Source organism: Cavia porcellus, unplaced genomic scaffold (genome assembly GCF_034190915.1).
Source record: "Cavia porcellus strain 051 isolate PalLab524CR breed Dunkin Hartley unplaced genomic scaffold, mCavPor4.1 scaffold_13, whole genome shotgun sequence".
NCBI lineage: Eukaryota > Metazoa > Chordata > Mammalia > Rodentia > Caviidae > Cavia > Cavia porcellus.
In genome coordinates this window covers 42052891-42068689 of record NW_026947496.1, presented here as the reverse complement: position 1 = coordinate 42068689, position 15799 = coordinate 42052891, and the positions used below count along the sequence as shown (strand labels likewise).

At 37.2% G+C, this 15799-nt stretch overlaps 1 protein-coding gene and 1 pseudogene across 2 annotated transcripts in view; one reads left to right on the top strand and one right to left on the bottom strand.

Annotated features, from left to right (window-relative positions):
• Proser2 (proline and serine rich 2) overlaps positions 1-15799 on the top strand; it is a 45049-nt gene that overhangs the window by 23660 nt on the left and 5590 nt on the right. For both annotated transcript variants that reach the window (XM_063260149.1, XM_003473406.3), the window contains exon 3: positions 14891-15143. In XM_063260149.1, the coding sequence (XP_063116219.1) occupies positions 14891-15143 (253 nt within the window). The remainder of the gene's footprint in view (positions 1-14890; positions 15144-15799) is intronic.
• LOC106028433 (cytochrome c, somatic-like) lies at positions 13212-14716 on the bottom strand (annotated as a pseudogene).

Here is a 15799-nt window from a genome sequence, read left to right as displayed (position 1 = left end):
GAACAGAAAATATGGGGAAGGGAAGCAACAAAAAAGGCTCCTCAACCCCCAATCCTGAGAATCAGGCAATAGTGGACACTGTACCAATATACATTAAGCGCCATTTAGAGAGCCTCATAGACCAATTCAGGAATGAAGTTATCAATGACCTGAAGCTAGAAGTATGCAGAATAGTTAGAGAAATGCTAAGCACCACCCAGGAAAAAGCAGATGGTGGAGTGGAAGAACAGAAAAAGAGGGGAGAATTGCTTGATGGAGAAAACAGAGAAAGCATTGAGTATGTGAAGCAGGTACAAAGGGACTATCAAGAAATCAAGAAGTATACCCAAGACTGGCATAACAGCTTGAAAGAAACTAAGGACAGACTATCTGAATTGGAGGGCAGACTTGAAACATGGGAGAATGAAATGAAAAACTTCTTAAAAATAACAAAGAAACACACAGCAATAATACAAAGACAAGAAGATGATAAGAGGAGCCATAACTTAAGGATTAAGAACATAAAAGAAGAAGTAGGGACACAAACAAGTGAACTACAAAAGCTACTCACAGAAATAATCCAGGAGAATTTTCCTAATTTAGCAAAAGGTAAAGATACTCAAATGTATGAGGCATACAGGACCCCAGCTACCTACAACCCTAACAGAGAAACACCCAGGCATATAATAATAAAAATTCCAGAAATTCAATACAAGAACAGAATATTAAAAGCTGTAAGAGATAAGAAACAGATCACTTACAAGGGAAGACCCATCAAAATTACAGCAGATTTCTCTTCACAAACCATCAAATCACGAAGAGCATGGGGAGAAATAATTCAAGCTTTGAAAGATAATAATCTCCAGCCAAGATTGAGATATCCTGCACAACTGTCCCTGGAAATTGATGGAAAAACGAGGTGCTCCCAAGATAAAGAGGAACTGGGGGAATTTGCAACCACCAATCCAACCCTACAGAAAGTATTGCAGGATATTCTAAAAAAAGAAAAATACAAAGAACCCAGAAATAGGGGCGGGGAGGCCACAACGAATAGAGCAGAGACCAAAACGAAGAAGACAAACTGACAGCTACTGACAGAAAAAGAGCTCAACAGAAATGAGACAGAGAAGATTGGATGATAGGAACAGCTTTTTTTGGAGAAAATGACATCTTAATAGGTAATGCTGATTTAGTACCATCTTGTTTTGAAGTCTCATCTAGCTTTTGTTCTTCTGTCTCCAATGGTCTAAACAGGTTGTATCTTATTGGATTTTACTATGTACGATAGTATAAGAAAAAACCTTTTAAAGACAAGGAGATTATACAGAGACCATTGTTCATTTTCTGTTAGTCGATTCTAAATACTCTATAATGCTGTTATTCTCTTAAATGGATTTACATTGTTTTGATATACTTAATGCTACAGTATATGAAGTTGTACTCAAGGACTTCAGGGAGGGAGTCAATATGGTAACTATTTTTGGGTCAGGATTAGCTGGTGGTGAAACAATATTCTGCTTAAATGGTTATGTTTTGATCTGCCCTGTTTCGCTGTTATGCCCTCTTTTTTTCTCAATCTCCACTCCATTATTTACTTTTTTATTTTTACCCATTTAATTACAGGGAAAAATATAGCAGGATATAATATAGTAACCCACTTTGACTTTCTATTATCTCGATTTGAAGCCCTGTATTACTCTCACCATCTTGTTTTTGACTGAGGTTCCTATATTCTGTTTTGCTGGATAGTATCAGGTTCGAAAGTTTAGGCATCAGCTGAGAAGGTAATGAGATTCATTATAACGCCCATTCTCGTTGACTTTTATCTACTTTTGAAGACCTACAATGTCTCCAATGTTTTGGTTTTGTCGGTTTTATTCTTTACGGTTTTGTTCAATTGTATTACAACTAATGATATAGGCAATTCTATTAGAAATAGCGGGAGGCATTAGGGTAACCATTGTTGATCACCTTGTATTATGTTTTTATATTATCTATTATGTCCACCCTTTTGACTTGACCGATTCTGTTCTGTTATGTCACATTTGGTTTTACTCTCCTCCAAAAAAGCAACAAGAACCGTGGGAGCAATGAAACCCAAAATGTGTAATAGTCACTGTACAAAAGAGAGGAAAAGAAAGTGCTCTAAACTATATAACTGCATGTATATTTAAAAGTATAAGATAGAAAATGATATCACAGAGTTTTATTGGATCATTGAACAGAACTGTTTGCAGTATCATTGGTGGAATGTCCACTCTACAAGCTTTAATTTTGTGACTTGAACAATTATTTCTAAGATGGCAATATGTAATCCATTAACTAGTGATTCCTACTGCGCATTTTTTTATTCTGTAAATCTGTATAACTTGTACCCCTTCACTGTTTTTTTTTCTTTCTTTTCTTTTCTCCTTAAATAAAAATTAAAAAAAAAAATAACAAGGAATCAGGAAATAACAATTCGACAATTACAAGATGATGCAAAGAAAACAATGTAAGATTGATAGGGTAAACAAAAGAAGTGACAACGCAAATGATATCAAAACACTGGGAAAGGAACTGACATACAGATAAGTGAAGCATATAGAACTCCAGTTAGCCATAACCAAAATAAATGTATACCCAGACATACAATAATCAACATCCCATAAATTCAACATAAGAGCAGAATATTAAAAGCTGTTAGAGAGAAAAGACAGATCACCTATAAAGCCCATCAGAATCATAGCAGACTTCTCAATACAAACAATGAAGTCAACAAAAGCATGGAGGGAAGTATTTCAAATTCTAAAGGATAATGACTTCCAACCCAGATTGATGTACCCTGAAAAACTGTCCTTCAAAATTGATGGAGAAATAAGATACTTTCACAACAAAGAATAGCTGAAGAACTTCATGACCACCAAAGCAAACCTGCAAAGATTACTGAAAGATATTCTAGATAGACATAAAAATAACTATGACTTCAAGAATAACAACGGAAAAAAAAACACTAAGCAAGGTAAACAATTAAGCAGGGGAAAAGTAAAGAACCAATAGCAGAAAGATAACATGACAAAAATAAGCCAGTATATATCACTTATAACCATTAATGTAAATGGCCTTAATTAGCCAGTTAAAAGAAACAGACTGGCAGACTGGATCAAGAAACAACATCCAACCATATGTTGTATACAAGAAACCCATCTAACCCAAAAGGAAACTCATAGGCTGAAAGCCAAACGATGGAAAACAATACTACATGCAGCAGGAACAACAGCAACAAAAAAAGGCACAAGTAGCTATTCTGTTTGCAGACAATATGAACTTCAGACGAAGAATGATCCAAAGAGATAAAGAAGGTCACTACATACAGTTAGGGGAAAACTTCAAGAGGAAGAGATAATAATGTTAAATACATATACAACAAATACAGCAATACCCAGCTATATAAACAAATATTAATAGAAATGAAAACTTAAATAAGCAATAGCACAATTATAACAGGAAGCCTTAACACCCCATTGACCCAAAGAGACAGATCAACTAGAGAGAAAATCAGCAAAGAAATAACTCAATCAAACTTGTGAAGAAATGGACTTAGTAAAACTGTACAGAATGTTCCACCCAACATCAAAATATACATTCTTCTCAGCTGCACATGGAACATTCTCTAAAATGGACCATAGACTAGCCCATAAAATGTGCTTAAGTAAGTGCAAAAGAATTGAAATTATATGCATGTTTTCGGGTCATAGTGCCATGAAACTAGAAATTAATGACAACAAAAACAGCAAAAACTCCATAAGCACGTAGAAATTAATTAATACAAGTCTGAACAATTAGTGGATTGCAGAGAAATTTTAAAAAATAATACCTACAAGCAAACAAAAATACAAATATAACTTACCGGAACCTGTGGGATGCAATGAAAGCAGTCCTCAGAGGGAAATTTATGGAAGTGAATTCCCACATCAGAAAAATAGAGTGAACACAAATAAACAATCTCATGCTACACATCCCACATCTAGAAAAAGCAAGTCAAGCCCAAAGCCAAAAGAAGGGAGGAAATGATAAAGATCAGAACAGAAATTAACACAATTGAGACTAAGAAAACAAAAGAATTAATGAATCAAAGGGTTTATTTCTTTGAAAAATAAATAAAATTGATAAGCCCCTAGCCAACCTCTTTTTTTTTTTTTTTTTTTTGTCTTTGTCTTTTTTATCAGTACCAGGATCGAACTCACGACTGCCTGCTTGAAGGCAGGCGCTTATGCCGCTGAGCTAAATCCCCAGCCCCTAGCCAACCTCATTTAAAAAAGGAAAGCAAATACTCAAATTTAAGCAATAAGAAATGAAAAGGGCAAAATCACTACAGACCCTGTGGAAATTAAGATCATCAATACCTACTTCAAAAATCTTTACTTCAATACCTACTTCAAAAATCTTTGATAACACAGAAGAAATAGATTCCTAGAAACATATAAATTATCTAAGCTGGATCAAGAAAATGTAAAACTGTTGAATAACCCAGTTTCAATTAATGAAATTGAAAATTAATTGAAACCCAACAAAGAAAAGCCCAGATCCTGATGGAATCATTGCTGAATTCTATAAGAAATTCAATGAAGACTTAATTCCAACATTCCTCAAACTCTTCAGTGAAATTGAAAGGGAAGCAAGTCTCCCTAACTCATTCCTGAAAGCAAGTATTACCCTAATTCCAAAACCAGAGAAAGACCCAACCAAAAAAGAGAACTACAGGCCAATCTCTCTAATGAACATAGAGGCAAAACTTCTCAGTAAAACACTGGCAAACAGAATGCAGCAAATCATCAAGAAGATCATACACCATGACCAAGTGGGATTCATCCCAGGAATGCAGGAATAGTTCAACATACTCAAATCAATAAACGTAATACACTGTATCAATAGAGCCAAAGATAATAAGCACATGATCGTTTCGATAGATGCAGAAAAAACTTTTGTTAAAGTCCAACACTCATTCATGGTAAACCTACAGAAAATTGAAATAGATGGTCTATACTTCAATCTGATAAAAGCCATCTATGACAAACCAACAGCCAGCATCATATTAAATGGTCAAAAACTGAAGGCCTTTACTATAAATCAGGAACAAAACAAGGATGTCCATTATGCCACTCCTATTCAATATAGTGCTGGAAATATTAGCCAGAACAATTAGACAAGAAAAGGAATAAGGATAGGAAAAGAAGTTAAATTATCACTATTTGCAGATGACATGATACTCTACATAGAAGAGCCCCAAGACTCCATTGAAAGATTTCTAGGTATAATAACCAAATTCAGTAAACTAGCTGGATACAAAGTCAACACTCAAAAATCAATAGCATTCCTCTACACAAACAAAAACTCACTGATAGAGAAATAGAAGAAGCCACACCCTTCACAGTACCATCCAAAAAAATGAAATACTTAGAAATCAGTGTAACAAAGGAAGTAAAAGATCTGTTCAGTGAAAATTACAGTACTCTGAAAAATGAAATCAAAGAGGATCTGAGAAAAATGGAAAGACATTCCTTGTTCATGAATAGGAAGAACATTGTGAAAAAGGTCATTCTCCCAAAATTGTTATACATATTTAATGCAGTTCCAATCAAAATAACATTAGCATACCTCACAGACCTAGAGAAATCATTCCTAAAATTCATCTGGAACCAGAAGAGACCTAGAGTAGAAAGGCAATTCTAAACAGCAAAAAGGCAGAAAGCATCTCTGTCCCTGACTTGAAGTTATACTATAAAGCTACTGTGATAAAATCAGTATAATACTGGAATAAAAACAGACCTGAAGATCATTGGAATAGATGAGAAGACACAACCACAACTACAAACACACTCAGCCACCTTATCTTTGACAAAGGGGCCAAACATGTTCACTGGAAGAAAGACAGTCTCTTTAATAAATGGTGCTGGAAAAACTGCCTCTCCATATGCTGAAAACTAAAACTAGACCCGTGCCTATGCACTAAAACTAAAGTCAAAATGGGTCAAAGATCTAAATATAAAAACAGAAACACTAAGTCTGCTGGAAGACAAAGTAGGTAGAAATCTTGAAGACGTAGGGGTAAGCAGAGAATTCATGAACAAAAGTCAAACTGCATGGTAAATACTTCCCATAATAACTGGGATCTCCTCTTACTAAAAAGTTTTTGCATATCAAAAGAAATATCCAACAGAATGAAAAGAAAACCCACAAATTGGAAAAAAATCTTAGTCAACTGTCCCTCAGACAAAGGACTTCTGTCTAGAAAATATAAAGAATAAAAAATCAGACCCCAAAATTCAAAGACCCAATCCAAAAATGGGCTTCTGAGATGAATACACAGTTCTGAGCAGAAGAAATACAAATAACAAATAAATACATGAAAACATGTTCAGCATCATTGGTCACTAGAGAAGTGCAAATTAAAACCACACTGAGTTTCCATCTCACTTCAGAAAGAATGGCCAGAATCAAGAAATCCACCAGTAACAAGTGCTGGAGAATCTGTGGGGAGAAAGGAACTCTTCTACACTGTTGGTGAGGGTAGACGGGTGCAACCACTGTGGAAATCAGTCTGGAGGGTCCTCAGAAAGCTGGGATTGGAAGTCCCACTATTCCACTTCTGGGCATATTCCCAGAAGAACTGAAAACATCATACCACCTTGACACATGTCACTCATGTTTATAGCAGCACAATTTGTAATAGCCAAATCTTGGAAGCAACCTAAATGCCCATCAACTGCAAAATGGGTAAAAAAAGATGTGGTATTTTTATACAGTGGAGTACTACTTAGCTATAAAGAAAGATCACATTGAGGTTTTTAATAGGTGAATGGATGTGAGTTGGAACCATACTCATAAGTGAAATAAACTCACGTGTAAATACTGCTTCATCTTCCTATTGTAAGAAACTGAAAGTAAATAAAATACAAAATCTTCAACAAATATTGTGAAAGGTTTAAGAAACTGCTCAAGGGGCTGGGGATTTAGCTCAGCGGCATAAGCACCTGCCTTGCAAGCAGGTGGTCGTGAGTTCGATCCCCGGTACCGATAAAAATGAAAAAGACAAAAAAAAAAGAAAGAAAGAAAGAAACTGCTCAAAGGGGAAAAAATAACTGAGAGAAAAGGAGAAAAGAAAGAAAGGAAAAGAAAAAAGATACAAATTTGTACATACACACTTAAGATAGCTAAGATGATTGTGCTACTAATTCTATTAGTTCTTGGAACAAAACAGTTAACTTTCATAGGATTAGATCAATTTTGCATGTTTATATCCGGTAATCTGAGTAACTCTTTTGAAGATAACTATGCAAAATAACAACCTTAGTTATGTTCCTACCACCTGTTTTGAAAGCCTATATTGTCATTGTTTTGGGCTCCTTGTTATTTGTCTGTTTTGTTCCTTGTTTTTCTTGTAATTTGTTTTGTTTTTTTTTTCTCTGTAATACAGAAAGGATAGATGTACATGTATAGGCTTATACATGCCTAGAACTTCTCCTAAAGCGTTCACAAGAATTGATTTTATTATGTGTGATGGAATGAACAGCTACTTTGAAGAAAACGAGACATTATGGTAGCCACTGCTGATTTCCTAATATCTTGTTTTGAAATCCAATAATGCTTTTATTCTTTGTTTTGATTGGTTTTAGTCTGTTTTGTATTATTTAATTTCACTATGTTTGATGGTATGGACAGCTATTTTGAAGAGAACAAGAGACATTATGGTAGCCATTGTTGATTTTCCTATTGTCTGGTTTTGAAGGCCCATAATGCTTTCATTCTTTTGTTTTGAATGGTTTTACATTATTTTGTCTTGTTTGAATTCACTGTGTGTGACGATACACACAACTATTTTGAAGAAAATATGGTAATCACTATAGATTGTTGTCTTGTTTTGAAATTCTGTGTTGACTACGTTGTTTTGGTCTGATCTGCTCTATTCTGTTATTTTGTTTTATTCTCTTTAAAAAAATTTTTTAAAAGAAAAAAAACCAGCATGGTATTGGCATAAATACACATAGACCAGTGAAACAAAATAGAGAACATAGGGGCGGGGGATTTAGCTCAGCTAAGCGCCTACTCAGCAGGCATGAGATCATGTATTTGAACCCTGGTACAAAAAAAAAAATAGAGAATTGTAAATCCCACACATCTGTAGGCAATGGATTTTAAACAAAGGTGCTAAAAACTCACATTGGAGAAAAGACAGGTTTTAATAAATGGCACATATAGGAGAGTCCACCAAAAAATGTATGCATACATCAGGTAAAGATAAATTTGTATAAATAATTTAATACTAAATTTGTTCAGACATCATGAGATTAATACCAGTTACCTTTGAACTCTACAATTGTAAGAGGTGTTCAAAGTGGTGGCCATTAGCTTCTTAGATATTTGTTAGTACAGCAAACTGCTGCTTATGTAACTTGGGCATTCCGAGTGCTACACTTACATTTTCAGTTTCTTCTCTAAGGGCCAGCAAGATAGTGAGTTTTCTGCAATATACAGCATCCTCTAGGGTTCCCCTATATAAGGGTAACAACACCATTTGTTGAGAAAACATCATAATATTTTTATTTGCCTGGTCTGTGTATACATTTTTTGGCAGACTGTTATCTGTTTTGGGCACTATACACTCTGTATACAGTTGAAAATATCTCGTTACTCCATAAATATGCAGAATTCTTAATGTCTTTATCAGTTAAACAATAAAATAGTGTATATTTAATGGTTTTTGATTTGTAAACTTTTGTAGCCATTATAAAAGTTGGTTTTAGACACTTTTCATCTTTCCCCCAACAAAACCTGCATGCCCATTAGGCATCATTCCCTGCTTCTCCTTCTCCAGTCTCTGCCCACCACATGACTTCCTCTGCGCCTTTTCTGTCCAAGGAAGCAGCTGGCGTTTCAAACAGGAGTAGTAGACACGAACTCCTCCAGCCTAGGTCCGTTTCTTATTTACCTTCCTATTCCTGAGACACATTACCAACAGTCACATCTTAAAAGAAGGAAAGGTTTATTTTTGCTCACAGTTTGTAGAAGTTTCAGTCCATCTTAGGTGGTTCCAAGGCAGGGCAACATGGCAAAAGAGAAGCAGCTCATGACATGGCAGTGGGAGGTGGTAGGAATGATAAACCTTTTTAGCCACGTCCCCAGTGTCCCACCTCTTCTGATCAGATCCTGCCTAACAAGTCAGCTATAAACTCATCAGTTGACTAATCCACTGGTAATTATCAGGCCATAGCCCTTGTGCCCCTTTTGGGGCCCTGAAGCATGTACCCCAAGCCTTGCCTTTAGGTCTTGCTCCCTTTCTGCCTTCTTTCCTCTCCCAGGTGCACACAGAATCTGGGTTCATTGGGAAAGCAGGTTCACAATGAGGGGTAAGCAGCAAATTGAGCCCCCAGCACTTTTGATCTTGCGTCGAAGTCCAGGGCTCCTGACCAGGCTGATCACAAAGAAGGCTTTGGGTGTACATTCCAGGCATCCCACTCTGACCCTCACCCTAGAGAAACCCATGAAGGAGAAGGCAAAACTCCTAGGAGCCCAGGGTCCTGCTCACTGACCAGGCTATCTGAAACGTATTTGTGTCTCATATCGTGCCAGTAAGAACTGAGCAGAAGTAGGAAGGAACTTGGGAATAAAACTGTAGGGCCTGGCAAGCGCGAGGTCCTAAGTTTGATTCTTGGTACCAAAAAGAACTCAAATACATAAACTGAGGAACCCCAGGATAAAATGCACAAGACTTTGCAGGCATCCAAGCAGGATCTGTTGCTACTTAGTAGTATATCAATTAGAGAAATAAAAGCAAAACATGTGCTCACTCAGCAGTACACTTACTAAGAAGAACAAAACAAAAGGCTACTTTAGAATTTAATTCTAGCCCCCCCCCATGAAGTAGTTGTGTGGCTCTCAGAAAGTCATTGTGTAGCTCTGAGAATACTTTTCTTTTCTTTCTTTTCTTTTTTTTTTTTTTTTTTTTTTTTTTTTGTCTTTTTCGTTTTTATCGGTACCAGGGATCGAACTCACGACTGCCTGCTTGTAAGGCAGGCGCTTATGCCGCTGAACTAAATCACCAGCCCCTCTGAGAATACTTTTCACTGCATAGCTCAGAGACTAGTTTTCACGTCCTCAGGTAAGAGAGCTGGATGAACCAACGTGTGCTATGTACTTCTCAGCAGCACACAGTATACAAATAGGTGGGCAGGAGGCTCCCTCCTAAGCATATTTTTTTTTGGTTACCAGGAATCGAACTCGGCATTTTTCACTTGCCAAGCAGGCACTGGCCACTGAGTCATATCCCCGGCCTCTGGCATGGATTTTATACAGCTATTATTTTGTCGTTCCCTTAGTAGGGAACTGGCATGTGTCTAAAGTAAAGGTTCATTTTAGGCCAGTACTACACTGTTACATTACCATGCCGGGATCCACCCCTTGCTTATGCTGGCTTATGCTGGGCAAGAGTACCACTGAGCCACAGCTCAGGTCAGGCCAAAACCCTTTCATTGGACCGTCTCTACATCAAAAAGAACACTGTTATATCTACTCAAACTAGGTTATCTAAAAAGTAGATTATCTAAAAATAATCCAATTGAAGCATGGCATGAGGAAGGTCACAGGAGAAGAGAAAAGAAGGAAAAAGGCATTAATTTATTCTCCTAGACTTTTTATTCCAATAAAAAAGCCATTGTTATTCCTGGAGATTGAACTGTGGGCCTTCATGCTGAGCTACCCTCGCCATTTATTGTTTATTCATTTAATTTTGAGACAAGGTCTTGCTGAGTTACTAAGTTGCCCAGGCTGGGCTTGTGGTCCTTCTGTCTACCTCCCAGAGTGCCATCAGGCTCCAGAGATCTTTCTTAGGGTTGTTACCACAGTGATGTCAGCCTAACAACATCCATAGTAGTTGTATCCATTCACTAGGGGAAATTTAGCTATATGAAAAGCTCTCATTTTACATTTAAAGGATTTTTGCTGAATAATTGAGGAAACAACTCTGTGTGGGTAGAAAACATGTGAACTGTCTTAGGGTGTCTAAAGAGCAAAAGGTGTTTAATCTAGCAAAATAAGATGTGGGAAAAAAGATGAGGCAGAAATGTTTTATGCTTCTGATGACTCCACCAATTTTCACTACAGTATTGAAAAAACTTCACGAAATGAATCAAAACAGACACCTGATGAAGAGGTGACAGACATGCTGGTTATAATAATTACCTAGACAGTTGGGGCTTTAGCTCAGCAGCATAAGCACCTGCCTTACAAGCAGGCGGTCGTGAGTCCGATCCCCGGTATTGATAAAAATGAAAAAGACAAAAAAAGGGGGGGGGGCTGGAGATTTAGCTCAGCGGCATAAGCGCCTGCCTTTGCAAGTGTGTGGTCGTGAGTTCAATCCCCGGTACCGATAAAAAAGAAAAAGACAAAAAAAAAAAAAAATTACCTAGACAACCTCTAAACTTGGTGAAAATTCAAACATCTGTCAAACATAACTATTAAGTGTAATGTCTAGTTGAGGTAGAAGACATGAATGATGAGTAACTATAGTAAAAAATAGAATTTATCTAAGAAATTGATTCTGCTTTTTAAATTTCTCTCAAATCCATCTCTTCTCTCTTATCAGCACTACTCTAATATTTTTTAACTCTGTCTACATTGTCTTCTACAATCTATATTTTCCACATTATAGCCACTGTGTCTTTCTAGCATGCATATTTAACTGTGCTTCGTTCCTTTTTGGTTCTCTCTCTCTTCCACACACACACACACACACACACACACACAAATGTGTTTTTTCTAAACTGTTTGAAAGTGGTTGCTACCTCATATCTCCTTCGATATTGAAATCTGTGCATCCTAAATACAAAGAAATTTTACATAACCACAGTGCAGTTATCATATTCTGACTCTTTGTTGTGTGGGACCTGCCTTATTACTGTGGGAAACTTTCAGGATCTTTTTTTTAGTTTTCAATATGTTGAAATTTTTTAAGATGTACTTTGGTAGGAATCTCTTAGTTTTGTTCACTAGCTTCCTCCCCCCCCCCCATTTTTTTCAGAAAATTTGAGAATTTGTGTACTTCTCTTAAGTGGTTTTTCTTATTTTGTTCATTTTGATAATTATTTCTTCTTCTTCTCCTTCTCCTTCTTCTCCTCCTCCTCCTCCCCTTCCTTTTCCTCCCCCTCCTCCCCCTCCTCCCCCTCCTCCCCCTCCTCCTCCCTTTCTAGGACTTCATTATTCAGATGTTGGCTCTCCTAGACTTATTCTCCAGTTTTCTTCTGCTTTTTGTTTTTGGGTTCTAATTTCTCAAGATTATCTCAATTCATTTTTCAGTTTTCTATTCCATTTATTTCAAAGAGTCTTTGTCTTTCAACTTTTTTAAACTAGCACCATTAGGGGCTGGGGATTTAGCTCAGCGGCATAAGCGCCTGCCTTGCAAGCAGGCAGCCATGAGTTCGATCCCTGGTACCGATAAAAAGGAAAAAGATAAAAATAAAATAAAATAGCTTCATTGTTTATGGATTTAATATCTCTTCATCTTTCTAGGATACTGATGATGATAACCTTTTTGAAATTTTCATTGCTGGTAGTTTGCTTCTTATAAGTTCCTTTTTAAAATGTCCTCTTTATTTTTTTAATCTGATTTTATTTTTAACTATTATGGTCATATACAAATTTATGCTTATGTTGTATCTTCCCCCACTTTAATCCTTCTAATGAGCTGACAGGAAGCACCATACCAATCACACACAACAGTAGTTTCAGGCTTGTGTTTTTAAAGAGCTGTTTAAATACCATCCTGAATAATAACTCTGTCTGACCTAAAGAATTCAAAAATGAAGTCTAACTTGCTATTATATCATGCTAATGTTTAAAAGAATCTGAACTTATAGATCAACTATACAATGTGAGAAATGTCAAATATCTTTATTTGATATTATATGTATAACACATGGAAATGCCTTTCAGTCAGTGAAAGGCAGCACTTTTAGATACAGGTAATTCTAATTAAATTGGCATAGTCAAAACAAAAATATAGATGTTGCTTCCTTGTCTTCAGTCACACCCTTTTATAAACGCAAATTGGAATGGGAGTCTTATTTACTTTTGAGAATGAAGGATTTCCCTAGTATTTAACCAGTTATATAAATCTAACTCTAAAACCAACCTTTAGTAGGTTTTGAGATGACATTCTCAGTCTTTGTGAAAAGTCAACCATTACTAACCAAGTCCAACCATATATTTAGAAAGGGAAAACAGTGACAGTATTTACTGAACTGGAATTACTATCAAAACTTTTTTTAAAAATCCATTTAACTACAAGCCAATTTTATTTAATCAGGACTGTCCAACAAAAATACTCTGTCACCCACTCATGATCTGAATTCTAGTGTATGGTACACATAAAAAAACCACAAGACATTTCTGTTCTGTAATAAGGCACTGACTATTACTCATTAGTAGCTTTTTTGAGGTAAGCTATTAAGTCTACTCTTTCTCCCTTCTTCTTGATGCCAGCAAAGATCATTTTTGTTCCAGGCATGTACTTCTTGGGATTCTTCAAATACTTCATCAGTGTATCCTCTCCCCAAGTGATGCCTTTGTTCTTGTTGGCATCTGTGTCAGAGACTCCAGCAGCCTGACATGTCTTCCTCCCAAACAGACCATGAAGATTTGGCTGTCTTGTGCTTGCTGCCCTTCTTAAAGGTGTGGCACTGGGCACATTTCTGCACAAAAATCTTTTTGCGTTTCTCAACATCACCTATTTTTAAATTTGCTGTGGCTTCTGCGCCAAAAGGTCACCACTCTTTCCTCTTTACCACAAAGAAGGTTCCAGTTTAGAAGCCAGACGACCTCCTCTCTAGCCCAAGAACACACCAATTTGCGGCTAAGTACTGGTGTTAAAATGCCCTGTTTATTACTTAGATAACTCTTGTGTGGAAAGATAGGACACTAAAAAACTGATGAAAAATTCTACCCTGCGACTTGACTGGTACTCACTTGTAGAGTGCAGTTGCTAAGCTGTTCCTTGGGACATCTCTGGGCTCTTGGACCTTTCAGATTCCCTAAAGAAAGGCTCACTGTCCTCTGCTTCCTGGAGTCAGTTTGGCTTTATTTACTCTTCCCATTTTCAGTGTGGTTCCTGACATCATCAACTGTGCTTCATGGCCCACATTTGAAAATTTTTCCTTTTACCTTTTTAAAGAATGAGCCCCTCATTTTCTGCTGCAGCAGTCTAATCACTTCTGAAAGAAACTTTCAACCAGCTCTGCTGTTTTCAGCCTCACTTTTACATTTCTGCAAGGGCTTGCTTCAGAATGTTCTCAGCACACCAGTGCCTGAGCTCCAACGCTCATTGGCTCTCACTGAAAATTCACCTTTCTTGGGTCTTCTTGGTTCATTACTGCCTGCCCTTCTGCTCTTCAACTTCCCTTATTTTGTTGGTGTCATCTCTTTTCCTGTTACTTTTGTCCTTGTAATTTATCTATTAAAATAAATAAATAATTCCCTTTACTGTCTTAGTAGTGTTTCTGGAGAGAGAGGAAATAAACATGTGAGTTCAGTTCACTTGTCTTTAATTAGCAGTTTCCCCTTCTTATTATGAAAAAAAGAAGCATGTCTGACAGCATTGAGTTACTGAAGGAGTGTTGCTCTATTGTGTTGACTCACTAGGACAAGCCAGAGGCTGCAATAAGGTCTAAGATCCTGTGTCCTTTATACCTTTTGTATGTTTGTCCATGTGAGTAAAATGGTGAGGACTGTGCATATAGCTTGTCAGTGGAGTGATGCAATTGGCAGGGAATGCCCAAAATGTGTTCTGATCTGGCCTAGATACTGACCCTGCTTTGTTATGACTTTCTCTGCAGTGATACCACTGTTTATCTCAATTCCCAACCCCAATCCTATCTTACAGGATGACGAAAGCCTCAAGTACCTCACCCATGAGGAAAAAGATGTCATCCTATTCTTTGAAGAGACTCTGGATTCCCTGGAAGATGACTTTGAGGAGCCAGTCCTGTGCGACAGTGGCATTCATTGCCAGTCTCCACAGTCTCTGGAAGACAGCCCATGCAGTCACTCTGAGCCTGAAGATGTCATTGATTTAGTGCAGCCTGGACCTGCAGCTGGGGAAATGGGGTGCCTTCCAGACATGTCTCAGATAGCAGGTGAGGGGTGAAGAACAGATCCTGGCCCTGTAACCTGGTATCCTGGTGTCCAGGACAGGCTCTTTATACTGTGTCCTTCTGTGTTTGCCAGTAGAGCAGCGGTTGGTGGCACCTATTCTTGCATAGAGAAAACAACCCTCTTGGTCACTTGATTGTCTAACAAGGGGGTTTCCAAAGGACTAGGATACAGAGCGAGACCATCTGAGCGTATAAGTAGATTTTATGTTTATGTATATATGTGGAAAGAATTTAGAAGTGACTTCCAGGTAACAATTCTATTGTTCAAAGAAAACATAAAAGGCCCTTCTTTATTTCAGTGCAAAACTATACACCAGTTCTGTGACATTATTTTCCAGTGTGGAGGCATTTGAACTGAAAATCAGCTGGTTCAAAAGATCAGGACAGAAATTCAGGTCAACATCTACTTTGTACATTTCACATGGCTCTGAGTGGCATCAAAGGATACATAAGCTTCTGTCTACTGAAACCTGTGATAAAATGAAATGGACAGAGAGAAATTCCTTCCAGTTCTCTTTTCCTGATAGGAAAGGATGTTGAAAAAAAAGTGGGCAATGGTATAGGAGTGAAATGATAAGGAAAAATAAGAAGGAAACTTTTATTTTTTATTTTTATTTTTTTGGCAGTTCATTGGTTCC